The sequence below is a fragment of the Chroicocephalus ridibundus genome, chromosome 1 (assembly GCF_963924245.1).
Source record: "Chroicocephalus ridibundus chromosome 1, bChrRid1.1, whole genome shotgun sequence".
Taxonomy (NCBI): Eukaryota; Metazoa; Chordata; class Aves; order Charadriiformes; family Laridae; genus Chroicocephalus; species Chroicocephalus ridibundus.
This window is the reverse complement of record NC_086284.1, coordinates 118,572,606-118,590,295: the sequence shown is the minus strand read 5'-3', so window position 1 is coordinate 118,590,295 and position 17,690 is coordinate 118,572,606. Positions and strand designations below refer to the sequence as shown.

The 17,690-nt window shown below is 39.8% G+C and overlaps 1 protein-coding gene across 6 annotated transcripts in view; it reads right to left on the bottom strand.

Annotated features, from left to right (window-relative positions):
• DCAF6 (DDB1 and CUL4 associated factor 6) overlaps positions 1-17,690 on the bottom strand; it is a 104,185-nt gene that overhangs the window by 83,651 nt on the left and 2,844 nt on the right. For 5 of the 6 annotated variants that reach the window (XM_063348596.1, XM_063348614.1, XM_063348606.1 and 2 more), the window contains exon 2: positions 1,916-1,977. In XM_063348596.1, coding sequence (XP_063204666.1) covers positions 1,916-1,977 — 62 coding nt within the window. Of the gene's footprint in view, positions 1-1,915; positions 1,978-9,292; positions 9,358-17,690 lie in introns of those variants that run through there. The other variant, XM_063348634.1, reaches the window with a different exon arrangement.

Genomic DNA, 17,690 nt, shown 5'->3' with positions numbered 1-17,690 from the left:
TGAGTTCTAACTGAAAAGATAAGCATGCATTTTCCTGGCATACGAGATTAATTCATTGGGCAGTATTAAGACATAGGAATGGGATTTTGTTTTGCTTCAAAGGTGAAGTGTCAGATGTTTAAGAAGAAACAAATACCTACAGAATTCAGATGTAGGTGTCAACAAGTGGAGTTTTCCAGACCAGCTTTAATACATGCTACAGGGATGGGGAGCAGAATGAAGCCCCCGTAATCCAAAGGGAGACAGTGAGGGACCTGCATCAGCACCTGGAGGTGCACAAATCTATGGGGCCGGATGGGATCCACCCAAGGGTATTGAAAGAGCTGGCGGAGGTGCTCGCCAGGCTACTTGGTATCATTTATGAGCAGTCCTGGACAACCTGGGAGGTCCCAGCTGACTGGAGGTTAGCAAACGTGACACCCATCCACAAGAAGGGCCGGAAGGAGGATCCGGGGAACTACAGGCCAGTCAGTCTGACCTCGGTGCCTGGGAAGGTCATGGAACAGATCCTCCTCAGTGCCATTACACGGCACATGCAGGAGAACAGGGTGATCAGGCCCAGTCAGCATGGGTTTGTGAAGGGCAGGTCATGCCTATCAAACCTAATATCCTTCTGTGATAAGGTGACCCACTTAGTGGATGAGGGAAAAGCTGTGGATGTTATCTACTTGGATTTCTGCAAAGCTTTTGACACTGTTTCCCACAGCATTCTCCTGGAGAAACTGGCTGCTCATGGCCTGGACAGGTGTACTCTTCGCTGGATAAAAAACTGGCTGGATGGCCATGCCCAGAGAGTGGTGGTAAATGGAGTTAAATCCAGTTGGTGTCCGGTCACAAGTGGTGTCCCCCAGGGCTCGGTGCTGGGGCCGGTTCTCTTTAATATCTTTATCAATGATCTGGATGAAGGGATCGAATGCACCCTCAGTAAGTTCGCAGATGACACTAAACTGGGCGGGCGTGTTGATCTGCTTGAGGGTAGGTTGGCTCTGCAGAGGGATCTGGACAGGCTGGACCGATGGGCTGAGGCCAATGGTATGAGGTTCAACAAGGCCAAGTGCCGGGTCCTGCACTTGGGTCACAACAACCCCATGCAGCGCTACAGGATTGGGGCAGAGTGGCTCGAAAGCAGCCCGGCAGAAAAGGACCTGGGGGTGTTGGTTGACAGCCGGCTGAATATGAGCCAGCAGTGTGCCCAGGTGGCCAAGAAGGCCAACAGCATCCTAGCCTGTATCGGGAATAGTGTGGTGAGCCGGACTAGGGAAGTGATCATCCCCCTGTACTCGGCACTGGTGAGGCCCCACCTCGAGTACTGTGTTCAGTTTTGGGCCCCTCGCTACAAGAGGGACATTGAGGTGTTGGAGCGTGTCCAGAGAAGGGCTACAAAGCTGGTGAGGGATCTGGAGGACAAACCTTATGAAGAACGACTGAGGGAGCTGGGGTTGTTTAGCCTGGAGAAGAGGAGGCTGAGGGGAGACCTTATCACCCTCTACAACTACCTGAAAGGAGGTTGTAGAGAGATGGGGGCTGACCTCTTCTCCCTGGTGACAAGTGATAGGACGAGAGGAAACGGGTTCAAGTTGTGTCAGGGGAGGTTTAGATTGGATATTAGGAAACATTTTTTCACTGAAAGGGTTATTAGACATTGGAATAGGCTGCCCAGGGAGGTGGTGGATTCACCATCCCTGGAGGTGTTTAAAAACAGGGTAGATGGGGCACTTAGGGACATGGTTTAGAAGTGGCTCTTGTCAGGGTAGGCTAAAGGTTGGACTCGATGATCTTAAAGGTCCCTTCCAACCTCAACAATTCTATGATTCTATGATTCTATTTGCATTTTTAAGTTAAGAAACTGTTACTGTGGCAACAAAATCACAATTTAACATCTTTTAACATACAAAAAAAGCAACAAGTGACTTACACATCCATCATGCACATTCAAGGTTGCTTCAAGTTTTAATCTTTGGATAAATTCTCTTCTCCCTGTGCAGAAAAAAAATAATTACATACTCTTCTAAAACAATAACACTGAAGAAGTAATTAAGACCCTGCTAATGGGCACTAACAGGTAAAAACCTAAACAATAAAAGAACCAGGATATAAATGTAAATCTTGAAACGATTCACATGGTTCTCATTTTACAAATGCTAAGACAAGCACCACATTTGCTAGCTCTTCCACCACCTTTAATAATGCAGAAATGGCAAAGTGAACATTTCACAGGTTCATAGGCTGATGCTTCAGAAATGGCAAAGTGAACATTTCACAGGTTCATAGGCTGATGCTTCCTCTAGAACTAATAGCCACAAAGCAGAAAATAACCCTGTGGTTATTTGGTTAACTTAGCTGAAAGACAGCAAGTACAACATGGTTCAAAAAGTACAATCTTTTGTATATGAATATAAAGAAGAATATGTTTAGGTCTCAAGCAGAAAGCAAAACATGGTCTTGTAATTTCAGCAAGAGTTGAACTTCCAAGCATTACCTACAACTCTACATCTCCTCTTAAACTAGAGAAAACCCAGCTTCAATTTTGTTATTAATGTTGCATTTTGAAAAGTAACATTGAAGTCCAGTACCATTCCATTTGATATATACTTAAGGGATAAAACACAAAGGGAACTTTCAGTAAGGTGATGTGAAAGGAAGAGATGAAGGAGAACGAAGACATCTATAAATGCATATTGAGTTAGGCAAGGGCCTGGGAACTTTATATCCTTATGTCCTGTACACAAGCTGACTTACCACTGTACTTAAAAACACTACTGTACTATACACATGAAGAGGGAAAAATAAAGTATATGGAAAACAAATGTTGTCTCTTCCTGAACTAGATGTTTAAACAAATAGATCCAACTCTCTTTTAATTTAGAGTGCCTCTGTTTTATGTAAACAGGTTATAATTAACCTAATAATCCCCAGAAAGCACTTTTCTGAATGATAAACCTGATCTTTTTACTTAAGTCCTACAAGGACCATTATCTCTTTTGTCCTGTGTTTGTACAACTCAGAACAAAACTCCAGGTAAGAGCACCAGACTGTAGGCTTACACTAGGCTGCACTGTTTTCAAATATGAAACCTATCAAACTCACTCAAAATTAAACTTCCTGCTTTCCTTTGAGGAAACTACAGAGTCAATGAAAGAAGAACTGCAAAAGAACCCTGTCCACATCTGAAAATCCCACATTTGTGAACTTGTTTTGGTTCAGCTTAAGGCAGAACCATTTCAGAGCTCAGCGTTGCCTCTAGCACTATAGCCCACATTTGGAAAAGTAATTTCTCCTCTCTCCACTTTTTTTTTTTCAGATTAATTTAATTTCTACAACACTTGCTTGTAAGTAAATGCAAATGCTGAGGTGGGAAATACCACCTGCTGTATGCTTATGTATCACTTTGCATAATAGAAACCTAACAATTTGCTTCTAGGGTGCTACTGTAATGCAAAATACAGCACAATTATACGTGACCCCCAATAGGATAACTTCACTAAGAAAGGTATACTCTGCAAGCCAACACAAAAATCCAGTGTTCGCCAGTCCCATCTCATTTTCACTTGCAGAACAGCTTGATAGCAGGGGGTGATTCTTGGGCATAGCACTGTATGCATATAACACATCTGGAAGCGAGGTGACATCTGCAGACCAACACACAGGCGCTTGCTGAGAATCCTCCGTGCAGAAACACTGAAGGAGATTACTGTAACTCATTTTTAAAAACAAGTGGAGCACAGATTTTCCTCCTTCCCGTATGGTCTGGTTTTAATCCAAATCACTTAAATCAGCAAGCAAGAAACAGTAAATGTGTTCTAATCACATTTTCAATTGCAATTTTCATTTCCTTAAAGAAGTCTGTTGACAAAATTAGATATGAACTGACTTCTTGTTGTTAGATTAGGATTTTTTGGTCTTAATAACAACACAGTAGCTGTACAAGTTTCAGTCAACGTTTAACTTTAGATACAGCCATCTGGTGGCTCATATAACTCCCCTATTTAAAACATAAAAAACCACCCATTGTTAAAATTGCACTTGCTAGCATATGTGATTTGCTGTATAAGTGATTAGTTATTTATCATGTGATCACTATTTACCTAAATATTTATTTGAGGGAAGAGTTAAATACAAGCAAAACTAAAATACTTTAAAAAGCTTCCTTATTCCTCAAAGTAAAAACGAGGCAAGGGAGAAAACAGTTAAAATGTTTTGCCTCCAAAGACCTTCCTATGTGATAAAGTACTAAGCACAATAAGACAACTGAATGGATTGTTTCTAGTTTATCTTATCATTCAAAACTAGAACCACTGGATCCTGAATGTTTTTTTTCCTAAAACAAAAACCAGAACTACCTGAAGAAGAAAATACTGTCTCTGCATTTGCTATTGTTAAAGGCTGAGTTTAGTCAGTGAATCCGTGTTCCTTGTACTTCAGCAATGACTTCCACGAGTTCATTGATTTGATAAAAAAAGCTCAGCAGTAAGTTGAGTACTAGAGTTTTCCAATAATTAAGTCACTTGAATATTTTTGTCACTTTCCCATTTTTATCACATTAAAACATTAAAAAAACAATACTGTTTATCTGGTTTATTAGTAGGGTACATTCCTTTTTTGATTCTTCAGGTGCCTCACAATTCTTATTGCTAGACTTTCTAACTGTCAAATTCTCCTCACCAAGGACTCTGCTCTCCCAGGCGACAAGAATCTTCACAATCTTTCATTCTCATTTATCTAATGGCTACCTGTTCCCTCCACCTTCCAATAAAGGCGGCCCCCCTGATTTTCCCTTCAGGTAAGATGGTGGAGGAGACCCAGGCTTCCGACAAAATCCCATAGAGTAATTTTTTCTTATAAAATCAGCATCAAGACCTCTATCAAATTTTGGGGTTTCCCCCCCCCCGATACTGTGTACAGGCTGTAAGAGCCAGAAGCTGTTTCTTTTTCCCCTTGATTATGTGCCACCAGAAATGGAGTAATTTAATTCTGTAAGGATGCTTCAATATATCATTTCTTATATTCAAATAAGGCCTGTTTGAGACAGGGATCAAGTGATCAAGCTGTCATCACCAAGATCATCTCATTGACAGTGGAACATACATGCGATTTCCTTTAAAATTGCTAAAGGTGAAACTATCAACAAGAATAAACCAAACCAAACCAGCCCTGTTAAATTTCAAATGGCAATGATGACCTCCCTGTGAAGTGTTTACAGAGCTGAAACTTGGAAAGCTATCAAGCTAATGCTCCACCCACCCATCTTCACTAGACACTACACAGTAACTGAAGCCTCAAAGTACAGTGCCACACTCACTACAGTGATCAATTTTTTTTTTTTTTTTAGTTTATATTAAGCTAGAGACTAGAGGCCCACTTCCAAGGCCATATTCTAGGTATGAAAGAAGCACCACTTTGAGTTATTCATAATATGAATTTAAATACAGAAAAGTGGGCAAAAGAGAAACTGCAGCTACTTCCTTGTAACTTGCTTCTTCAAAATGTTCCAGTGCATACAACGTCAAGCCAAACGATGCCTTGCCACTCCCCTTTGGAGAATTGCCTAGCTTTGGGGTTTGGGCACGTATACACAGCTCTAATCTCACTTCAGGGAGCAATACCAAAATACCACAATGTCCCTCATATTCTGCGCTCACAGCAGTTATGATACCATTTAGGTCACAATCCTCAGTTTAGGAATTGCTGGTCAGATGCTTTCTACACAGCTATGTTGGCAGAGGTACACATACCTCTCTTTTGTAAGCGACTTAGTCAATGCTACTTCAGAACTGATGACAGCAGGAAAGTTTAATGCTTCAAGCATGTAAAACCTTCATATATTTAAAACAGTACTCCAGAATTTCCCATTGCAAAAGCACAGATCATTTCATGAAGGTCTAGCTTTAAAGCACATTTGTGCTCTACAGAAATATAACTAAACTTTGATCCAAAGCCGCACCACCGTGGTATGAGACATTAAAAGACAACCTTTATTCAGAAAACCAGTAATAGATCCTGTTTGTCAAATGAACACTCATTCAAGCTGGCTCTTTCCAAGGCCAAGTCCCTCAGCGCTAGCTTGCTGTGACATTTGGAATGCCCTAGTTTAAAACTGAAATGGAGCCAGCATCTGTTCCCAATGCAGAGCACATGTTATCTTGCACTATAAGCACATTTAAAAACTACTCCTGACTTTCCAGGGCAGAGTTTACATATTTCTGAAGTCACTCCGTGAAAAGACGGCAGGTCCAGTTCATTTGTATATGGGTAATTTTGCTGGATTGACTACGTGAACTTCTGCGTAGTGATCCGGTATAACTTTCCATCCACACCTCAACACATTGTTTTTCCTTAGCAAATGACTTTGAATATTCTATGCAGCAAACAGAATTCTCCATATACCACATGGTAATCAGGACTATATACTGAATTAGCTTTCATCACAGTACGTTAAAATTCTTGAAGATGAATTAAAATCTTGAAAAACATTTGTTAGTTACACAGACTAACAGTAGCTTCATTTTATAGACACTGCACCTGTGACACAGTAAACTGAAGCAATTTATCAAAGGAGAGAGTGAATCAGCAGTACTGCCAGAAACCAAATCCATTGGTGTGACCTCCAGGCCTTTGATCAAGGCCCGGCATTATATTTCCTTTTTGTTTTGTACAACTGTATAAATACCAAAAAAATGGTAACTCTTGGTTCTGTCAATGTTTAAAAGATTACCTTTCAAGTTACAATGAACAACTACTTCATTATGGTTTAAGTTCAAAACAGATAACCCAAATTCTTCACTGCTCTTAATGATATATCATCAAGCCTGAAGGTCTGAATGCTACACAAAAAACACGGAATATTTTAATTTCTATGAAGAGATTTAGTTGCCATTTTAATACGTTAAGAGCTTTGCTACTAAATGCCCAGCATCCAACAACTTGGTATTAATCAAGCTTGCACTCAAATCCTAAGACCCACTTCAGAATAAGCTTTACGTATTAATAAACACAAAACTTTCACATATTAACAGCAAGACAGAAACTACGTACGATAGGGCACTGTGCCCTGAATTACAATCCAGCAAGCCTATAATATCTCCTGGTGAGCATATTCATACAAAATCTGATCTCAAAACCCCACAACAATAGATCTGCTGAAGTGGAAAAAACAAAACAAAACAAAAAAAACCCAAAACCAACCCCAAACATCCCAAAAACCTAAAAATAGTTCAGTGATGTTATGTATTTTAGGTTAATTCGTAAGCATTTTGGAAGACTTCTGTTTAAGTTTGCTTCTAACGAATCTGCAACAGTAATTTACCATATGTAACAGCACAGATTTGTTTGCATTAGTAGCAATGTCTCCAATTAACTTTCAAACATATTTCAGACTCTAAAAGTATCTACTCCTGAATATAAGCTTCCATTGTGCTCCATCGCTGGTAAGACTACAAGCATTTGAGCTTTAAACCAGTATGTTTACTTTCTGTTTGATATTTACCATGTTTTATGCTTGAAAGATACTGAATGCATAAAATTAAATTGTATTAATATAAAATTTTTAAGGTGTTCTCAGTGGCAAAAGTGTGGCATAAAGTACAACTACCTGCCTCAGAGAAGGCATTTTATCTGTATATTCTAAGTACTAGCTTTTGAGCGAGAGTGCTATACTGAATTGTACTAAGTGGATTTCATTCACAAGTACGCCATATACTGACAGCTATCTGTGCCCGCTTATGCTGCCCATAGGAAAGTCTTCTGTATTCTTGCCACAGATTGCAGCTGAGTAGAAGATAAAAATGAGCGTGGTTTTGTGACAGGAGAAAAAAAGACCAGAGTTTTCAGCAATTTTGATATTCATTCAATCCTTTAAAGTAGCCCAATGATCCAATACAAACTACTCACTGAGATAAAAGGCACTTGAAATTTTTATATTATATCATGAGTATTTCTAATTTCTAGTGAGCAGAGGACAAAAATTCACGTGACAAAACAAAAAGAAGCTGCATCTATGTAAAAGACAATGAAAGGTAAAAAGATCATAGAATGGTTTGAGTTGGAAGGGACCTTAAAGATCACCTAGTTCCAACCCCCCTGCCATGGGCAGGGACACCTCCCACCAAACCAGGTTGCTCAAAGCCCCATCCAACCTGGCCTTGAACACTTCCAGGGATGGGGCATCCACAGCTTCTCTGGACAACCTGTTCCAGTGTCTCGCCACCCTCACAGTAAAGAATTTCTTCCTAATATCCAATGCAAATCTCCCCTCTTTCAGTTTAAAACCATTACTTCCCGTCCTATCATTACACTCCCTGATAAAGAGTCCCTCCCTGTCTCTCCTGTAGGCCCCCTTTAGGTACCGAAAGGCTGTTATACGGTCTCCCCGGAGCCTTCTCTTCTCCAGGCTGAACAACCCCAACTCTCTCAGCCTGTCCTCACAGGAGAGGTGCTCCAGCCCTCGGCTCATCCTCGTGACCCTCCTCTGCACCTGTTCCAACAGGTCCATGTCCTTATGTTGGGGGCCCCAGAGCTGGACACAGTCCTCCAGGTGGGGTCTCACCAGAGTGGAGAAGAGGGGCAGGATTACCTCCCTTGACCTGCTGGACATGCTGCTTTTGATACAGCCCAGGATGCAGTTGACCTTCTGGGCTGCACATGCACATTGCAAGCTCATGTTGAGCTTCTCAACAACCAACACCCCCAAGTCCTTCTCAGGGCTGCTCTCAAGCCATTATCTGCCCAGCCTGTATTTGCGCTTGGGATTGCCCCGACCCAGGTGCAGGACCTTGCACTTGGCCTGGTTGAACTTCATGAGGTTCGCGTGAGCCCACCTCTCAAGCCTCTCTGGGTCCCTCTGGATGGCATCCCTTCCGTCCAGCATGTTGACCGCGCCACACAGCTTGGTGTCTTTGGCAAACTTGCTGAGGGTGCACTCAATTCCACTGTCCATGTCAGTGACAAAGATGTTAAACAGTACTGATCCCTGAGGGACACCATTCGTCACTGGTTTCCACTTGGACATCAAGCCATTCACCGCAACCCTTTGAGTACACCCATCCAGTCAGTTCCTCATCCACCAAGTGGTCCATGTATCAAATCCATGCCTTTCCAATTTAAGGAGCGGCATGTCATCTGGGACAGTGTCAAATGCTTTGCATAAGTCCAGGTAAATTACATCTGTTGCTCTCCCCTTATCTACCAATGCAGTAGCACCATCATAGAAAGCCACCAGATCTGTCAGGCATGACTTGCCCTTGGTGAAGCCCTGTTGGCTGTCACCAATCACTTTCTTATTTTCCACGTGCCTTACCAGAGATTCCAGAATGATCTGGTCCATGATCTTGCCAGGCACAGAGGTGAGACTGACCGGTCTGTAGTTCCCAGGTCTTCCTCTTTTCCCTTTTTGAAAACGGGGGTTATGTTTCCCCTTTTCCAATCAGTGGGAACTTCACCAGACTGCCATGACTTTTCAAATAAAATGGAAAGCAGCTTAGCAACTTCATCTGCCAGCTCCCTCAGGTCCCATGGACGGATTTCAACAGGTCCCATGGACTTATGTACCTTCAGGTTCCTCAGATGGTCTTCAGCCTGATCTGCTCCTACAGTGGGTAGTTCCTCATTCTTGTAGCCCCTGTTTTCACCACTGCCGCTTCGGCGGTGTGATCAGAGCCCTCGCCAGGAAAGACAGAGACAAAAAAGTCATTCAGTACTTCAGACCTCTCCATATCCCGGGTGACCAGGTCTCCTGTTTCCTTACGGAGAGGGCCCACATCTTCCCTAGTCTTGCCTTTATCTCTGACACACTTATAGAAATTTTTCTTGTTGTCCTTGATGTCTCTGGCCAGATTTAATTCTATCTGTGCTTTAGCTTGCCTAATCTGGTTCCTGGCCACTCAGACAGTTTTTCTTTTTTCCTTCCAGTCTACCTGTCCTTGCTTCCACCCTCTGTGGGCCTCCTTTTTGCTTTTGAGCTTGTCCAGGAGCTCCTTGTTCATCCATGCAGGCCTCCTGGCTTTTTTGCCTGACTTCTTTCTTGGGCTACACCGCTCCTGAGCTTGGAGGAGGTGATCCTTGAATACTAACCAGCTTCCTTGGGCCCCTCTCCCATCCAGTGCTTCATCCCATGTTACCTGCCAAGCAGGTCCCTCAAGAGGCCAAAGTCTGCTCTCCTGAAGTCCAGGGTAGTGAGCTTGCTGCGCACCCTCCTCACTGCCCTAAGGATTTTGAATTCTACCAATTCATGGTAAACTACCCTTGAGCTTGATAACATGTACCACCTTACTCTTCTCAACACAAAACTATCTGAAATAGTTCAAGTGTGATTAACTGGATGTATGATTAACTAAATGCAAAAGCATTTTCTGTTTTCTCCACCAGCACTAAACTATGTCTCCCAAGTATACAATTTGAAATTCTAAAACAGATACCAACATAAATCTGAAGAACCATCAGATCAAGAAAAATACATTTGAGCCCTGTTTTGTTCTGAAAGGAATCAAAGAAGGCTTACATTAACTGAAGGTAAAAAGAAATACTATGCAAGTTGGAGTAAATAGCACTACTGTAGGTTTGAACACATCTTTGGAAATGCTTTTCTCCAGCTGATGTAAAGTCTTCAACTGAAATAGTATGTGGAACAGTAATTTCAGTAATGCTGAATATTTCCTTGTAAAAATGATATTAGCATAGTAACACAAACAATCCTTACGACACTTTGGGAAATACATCACATTAGGTACTCTGCTTTATTTTCTCAAGGACTACTTATCTGTGAAACACCCAAGGTTAATTAGGAGCTCTGCTTTTCAGCAAGAACAGACGATGTCTAAGAAGCTGAAACAGAGGTATGATCCTACTCCAGCGCAAAAGTTAAAATTGCTAGTAGTAGAACCATGATATGGTATCATCTCCAAGTACTCAGACAAAATGAATACTGGAGCATGGAAAAATCACTACCAGAAGGAAAGAAAAAGTTACTGGAATCTGCTCTTAAGAGAAGGACATTCCTAGCAGGCACATCCTCTTAGGCTGAAGATATGTGCGCCCTATACTGCTGACAGTCCTTCCATTACCTTGAAGTGTCCAGAGTCTACCGCTTCTTCAAATCAGCCAGCAGGACTAGTCACAAGAACATCCCCTAGCCCATTTTGGACAAAGGTTCTGGGGTAAATAGAAGCCTACTATTTAAAGCTGTTTAAGCTAACTCAATACAGCTTTTTAAACAGATTAGGAACTGATTATATAGAAGCTTACCAGCACATCTAGAGAGACATGTCTTCTAGCAAGAAAGCAGAGCCTGCCTTTCCCACACAGATGACTCAGTGACACTGAGAATTCAGACAGGGTGGAACTGAATTAAAGCATTTACTATTCTGCACACTTACCTAATTAAACATAGCATTTAATCCTGTGCAGTATGGGAATTATACACTGCTGGGTTTGAGGGAAGATGTGAAACAGACATAGACAGACACGGCATAACAGATACAGGTACATAACCCTGTGAGATTACACGTGGAAACACTTGGAAATTGCCCACGATCAGGATTTAAAGATAGATGACATCAAAAGTTGAGGTAAAATAGAAACCTGAGTCTTAGTAGTAGATGACTATTAAGTAACACTGTGACATAAGTTCAATTATCATTGGGGATTTAAAAACAAATGAAAAAAGCTTAGTTTTAAAAGTTACGTTGCTTGTTGCATTAAAATGTATGTATTCATCCCAGATCACCAAAAAATCCTGTTGTTTATCTCAAGAAGACTCCTTTTTTACCAAAGAGTTTTCAGGATATAATGGTGTTTCTAAAATAAAAAGAAATCAAAAAGTAACCACATCTTTCCTCATTTCCTAGGAAAGGTAAATAACAGGAACACACTACAATAATAATCATCATCATAACAACAAAGCCATGTAACCTAAGTAAAGAGGTGGGTTTGGTTTTGTGTAATAGTTTTCTATATTGATGATGTTTCAGTAGTTCAATAAAGGTTGAACATCATCGCTAATGGTTCAGAACGCATTCAGTTCACATGATAGGGAAAGGTGGATCCTCATTTTCCTCATGATATCTGCTAAGTAGAGAGCAGCAGCACTACAAATGCGTTCAATTTTCCTGAGGAAAGCCCGCAAAACCTTTAAGAACAAAATGAGGAAAATAAGGGGATATTAAAATTCATTGATGTGACTCAGATTCCATCTCACGATATTCACGTTCAATATTTAATGATTCAACACACACGAAAGCATTTGGGACATATCTGAATCAGCAAATTACTAAGCCCCAAAGACATGAAAACGCTGAGACTCACACTTAATCGGTGAAAAGTCCAGCTTTGTTTGAAGGCTGGCATACTTTATATCCGAACCAATCTTTTTCCTTACTGCTGGGACAAGACTAGTCTCAAGTGTCAACAAGTTCTTGATACCTGATCAGTTATATCCCACTAGACTATTTTGGGGACATTCAAGGATAGAAGATCAGGAATCACAAGCAAAGTCACAAGAACCCATAGCATTGCAGAGTAACAGCTTAAAAGTGACTAAACACAGATATGCTTAATGGTCTACCCTAATGCAGTTAATGGAAGCAATCCAACAGGAAGGCAGCTACAGGGAAAAAAATATTAAAAAAATAAATACAAGAGAGAGATCTAAAGTGATCTCCCACATCACAGCCTCATCCTGAAATACAAATCCAGTACACAACTTGTTTTTGCAGCAAGAGACAGCCTTCATGTATCCAAAGCTCGTTACTACAAGATCAAGGTGCAACTTAACTATGAAGCTGTCTGAAACACTCAGTATCAAGACAGAGGCAGTTATTTACAAAGCAAATACATTCTTTGTAAAAAGATTGTCTTTAAAAGCATACAATGTAAATTCAATGAAATATTGCAATCAAAAATGAAAAGATATTTAAAGTGCACACAAATCTTTACAGACTCCAGCTGTTTGCATGAGAAGACTGAGACTCCAGAGGATGTAAAGCAAATACATTTGCATCCTAAGACTGAATATAATTCAAATAATATAATTATACATGCAAAGCCTTGTGACTACAATATGCTTACATACACTCGTACTTCTTGGCAACCCTTAACATACATGATTAATGTTCAGTGCACAGATATTACATATAAGGCTAATCACTTAAAAAACAAAAGGACAAGTATGTTTGCATAATTCAGCCCACGTCAAGCAAAGCTGACAAAACTGCAGACAACTTAAAAGGCTTCTTGAATTTCTGAAGGACAGAAACTCAACAATCTGAAATGGTTGTACCAATTTTTTATCATTTCCTCCAAGTTCCACTTAGGCTGGATGCATTTGTATACAACGCCAGAAATCCCTCTTCCATTAGTGTTTTTATGCTGGATGTCAAGATACAACAGCAGCACCAAAGTTGGTGATTTAGAAAACTAAATCATCAAAACTCACTAAGTAAGTTTATTGATAACAATATCTGATCTAGATAGTACTACAAAAATAGAAAAAAAACAAAACCCCAAAAACGAGTGTCATCAAAGTAGTCCCACCAAAGAATATAATGATGTGACCTGTAAGGGTCCACAGTTTTTCACAAATTGATGTCAGTACATAAAAACCAGAAGTTGTACTTCTATCAATCCCCAACATCCTAAAAACTAACATTGGAAATTATTCTCTTATTTTAGGACAGAGTGACAGAAGGCACCGAGTAATGCCAGATCCTGCATATCTTTTTTTTTTTTTTTAAAGAAAATATACTAACATGATTGTCAACACTTCATCACTGAGTAGGAGCAAGATGGGACAACACTGAGGAGACAGAAGCAGTAACACAAACCATAACAATTAAACCATAAAACACACATGCAAGATGTAAGTGAGAAAAGGTCAATGATATTGTTAACTACAAGCAAAGATTCTTGAGATAGTACCAAAACAGGCAACCAAATTTACATCGTGTAGCGCTACATGGCTGAACCACTTGCAGATCCAACTGGCTCCTGCACCTCCACTTCCATAGCTCAGTTAGTCTACGAGTGAAATAATCCCAAAGATAACAGAAGGCTGATTAGACTGAAATTACAATTTAAGTATTCGACACTCAGACACCTGAAATACTCATCCAACCTTAATCCTGCCTCCCAGCTCATATCTCTTTCTGGTTTTCTGGTACGTACCAAATTATAACCAGCCAGCTTTTCTTTATTTGTTGCCTTGTCCAGATGATTCTGCTATACCATGTTTTTACTTTCCTTTACTGATAGCGTGATACTTTCTACAAATTATTCTATTAAAACATCTGAAATGGGTGTCTTTATTATCTCAGTTGACTTACTTGGAACTAGAAAAAAAAAATCATTAATCTTTATGTATAGGATCACCCCTAACGTTTTTTAAAAAAGCTGTTTTATACACACGCATTGTGTCTTTCTATTCTCTGGTACTAATTTAAATGAGACAGTATCAGGGAATTCATTTTCGACATAGTCTCTTCATTAAACTCCTCCAAATTCAATTTGTTATCAACAGGTCTCAATGACACATTGCTCTTTTGATTGCCCATCTGTAATTTTTTAAGGACTATAGTTGCTAAGTCTTGCTTTTATTAACAGGGGGAAAAAAAACCCCACAACATACCTAGTTTAAGGCAATACCTGATCATCGTATTATCTTGTGTTTTTTACAATTAAAAAGTAACATTCTTGTTCTGCAATGCTCTTATACTCTTAAGCTTTTCTATAGAACCACTGAAAATCCAATGACTATAGCAAATTTCCTGCCTGACATGTATTAGATTGAGCACAATAAATATGTTTGGTTTTGTTTCAAAGATGTATTTTCCTCTAATTCATTCATTACACTGTAAACTTCAATTCTGACTCTGACTATTTCTATTATTTGGAAAACATCAATAATGAAAAAAATTTGGGGAGTTCAACTCTATCTTGCTTAAATCTTCAGTTTCACAAAATATTTGGTGTGTGCCAGAATATATCACTACAGAGCTGGTTTTCTGGGCACACACAAAGTGCAGTGGAAGAGGCTGCACATCAGGAAGCTACACTGTTTGCATTAAAACAGCAGTCAATCATTTGTGTCCTCGTAATCAGACAACCAGGTAAATTTATAATGGTCCTTTTTCAAGCAGCAATTAATTTGCTAGAGTTGTAGAAGGAAAAAACAACATAAAACACGTCTACCAATTCCAGGTTTTAGCTGTGACAGATGAGTGTTTTTAATCCACACTGGCAAAGAAAAATTAATGCCAGAGGTTTAGGACATGAAATGTAACAGTGCACCTGAAAATAACTAAACATCAGAAGTATTATGGAAAGAATTGAAGAAGAAAGGCTGATTAAATACTCTGTGACTATCTCCAAGTCTGCAAGAGCACCAACTACAAAGCTGATAATTTTAAAGCTGTCTGACCCTTCTTACTCTGCATTATTTTCAACGAGTAAGATACCACGTGTTGAAATATAGCTGGAGCAAAAATTGGGGAAAATAACACACATCTTTCTAGTTGTTCTCCCTAACATTCAAATTTCCATCTCTGTTGCTTTTCCTTGGACAAACAAACAAGTAAAAGCCAGCAGAGAGAATGAAAGTTCTCAGCATTTTACAGAATTAATTTCACTCTCGCACCCTGGGCAACGTATTTTAGGAAGAACTAAATGTTCAACAGCAATATCCAACTCTACCTACATTCAATGATCCACTACTAGTTTTATAAACTAATAAGGTAATGAATGTAACACCGCCAATATCACTTTTCCACACATGTAACACCTATCCTTGCCTATCCTGTTTTTCAACCCTACCTATGAACAGGGCAATTAACCTACTTCAAAACTGTAATTAGTTTGGTTTTGCTATGGTTCATCTTGGTAGAGGGGGCGCTACTGACACCTGATCAGTTTAGTAAATTCTCCCATTTCCTAGCTACGTAGTAATATATTTACAGTTCTCTTTTTAGCAACAGCTATTGAAACTTTACAAAATTTCACCACAATGAACCTAACTACTGGTTTTCTTACAGTTCATTTATCAATTTCAAACCTTTCCCAAATCTTAAAAAACAGAATGAGAAAAATATAGCATTAAAAAGGTCACACCCTCACAAAAAATTGCCCTAAGATATGAAGCAGTCTTTAAGGACGAGGGAGGGGAAGCTCAAGAGACAGCATGACACAACACTATCTCCAAGAAATCTGGAAAGATTCAAGGAAATAAGATGTTCTAATATAGTATGTGAACAAGGATGTCAGTGATTAGGGAAAATTGACTTATTTTGCTTCCATTGTATCAAGCACCACAACTTCTGACAATCACTCTGATCCAAGAAACAGAAGCAGTTCCTCTCTGCAAACTATTTTAGACTAATAGATTTCCTCTGGATAACCTGCTATGCCAGTTAACAACAACAAAAAAGTCTTCAGTCTTCCTCCTGGCTAAACAGAGCCATCCTCAGCAGCATGACCCTTCACAGAAAAGCAAATACATCTGTCACATTAAATACTTTAGAGGAATTATGGACTCACTTCTTTCTTGCAAGAAAACTATGCTGCCATCTCTCTAGTCAAATTATTATATGCTATACTTCATCCACATACAGGCCTTTATTGTGATGGCACTGAACACTTTACCTGCTATCAGAACTGATATATTCATTAGTCACTGAAATATTGCTACAATGATACAAAATTGCAACAAAGATTCAGGGATTCTTGAGAAAGTATCATGACTGAATAATTACATTTGCCAGTTTCAAAGCAGAATTTAAATTGGACACTACAGTTTACTATTAATGTTTTTCTGTGTAAAAGGCACTGTGATGTTTTTAACAACTGAAAGTAGTCTGAAACTCAGTTTCCATCCATGATCCAGCAGCAGGATTCATCCCACTAGCATTAGACTAAGAGGATGCCCAAACACAATCAAAAGAAAGAGCTTTACTGACGGTCTCCCTGAGGCTTGGCTTTCTCTGGAGACTTCAGATACAAGCACTGTCTGAAATTGAGACTAATTAGGCTACAAATTCTGAAGAAAATGTAGCTAACAGATACACTGATAAGACCCACATTTTCCCTCTATCCTGACAGTGGGAATTCTTACCAAATGATAACATCTGGAAGACACATCCCAGGTACATCTATATCGCCCCACCTCCACGAGACTTTCCTCTGGAACCCTGACCAGAACTGGCTAGGTTTCAGAGTAATTATTTAGCAATCTTGAAAAATCAGACAGTGTTTTGCAAGAACATAAATTCCAGGAGGGAACTATCTGCATGGGAAGGTACAGTATGATGCACAGATCCTTCCTGGAGCAGCTGTTTTCAAAAACTGAAAGAGGCTATAAATAGAGTACCACTTGATTGACAGTTCACATGAAACTAAAACACAGAGTAAATAGGAAACAGTAGTTAGTTCTCAGATGTCTTCCTTCAACACACAGTCACCTTCAATATTCCCCATCTTTTACACTGTAGCATAACGCCACCATTCAAATGAATGGTTCACTCTATGCAGGTATCATTCATACATACACATCTTCCTTCCAACACATTGTGCACTGCATTGTTAGTTATGGACTTGCCATGAGGTTTCTCCTTTGATTTACTGGTTGAAAGAGAGCAGCAGACAACAAAGACAACAAATAACAGATTTTATTTTGTACTAGTATCCATAGTTGTTTTGACAAATTTACCGAAAAA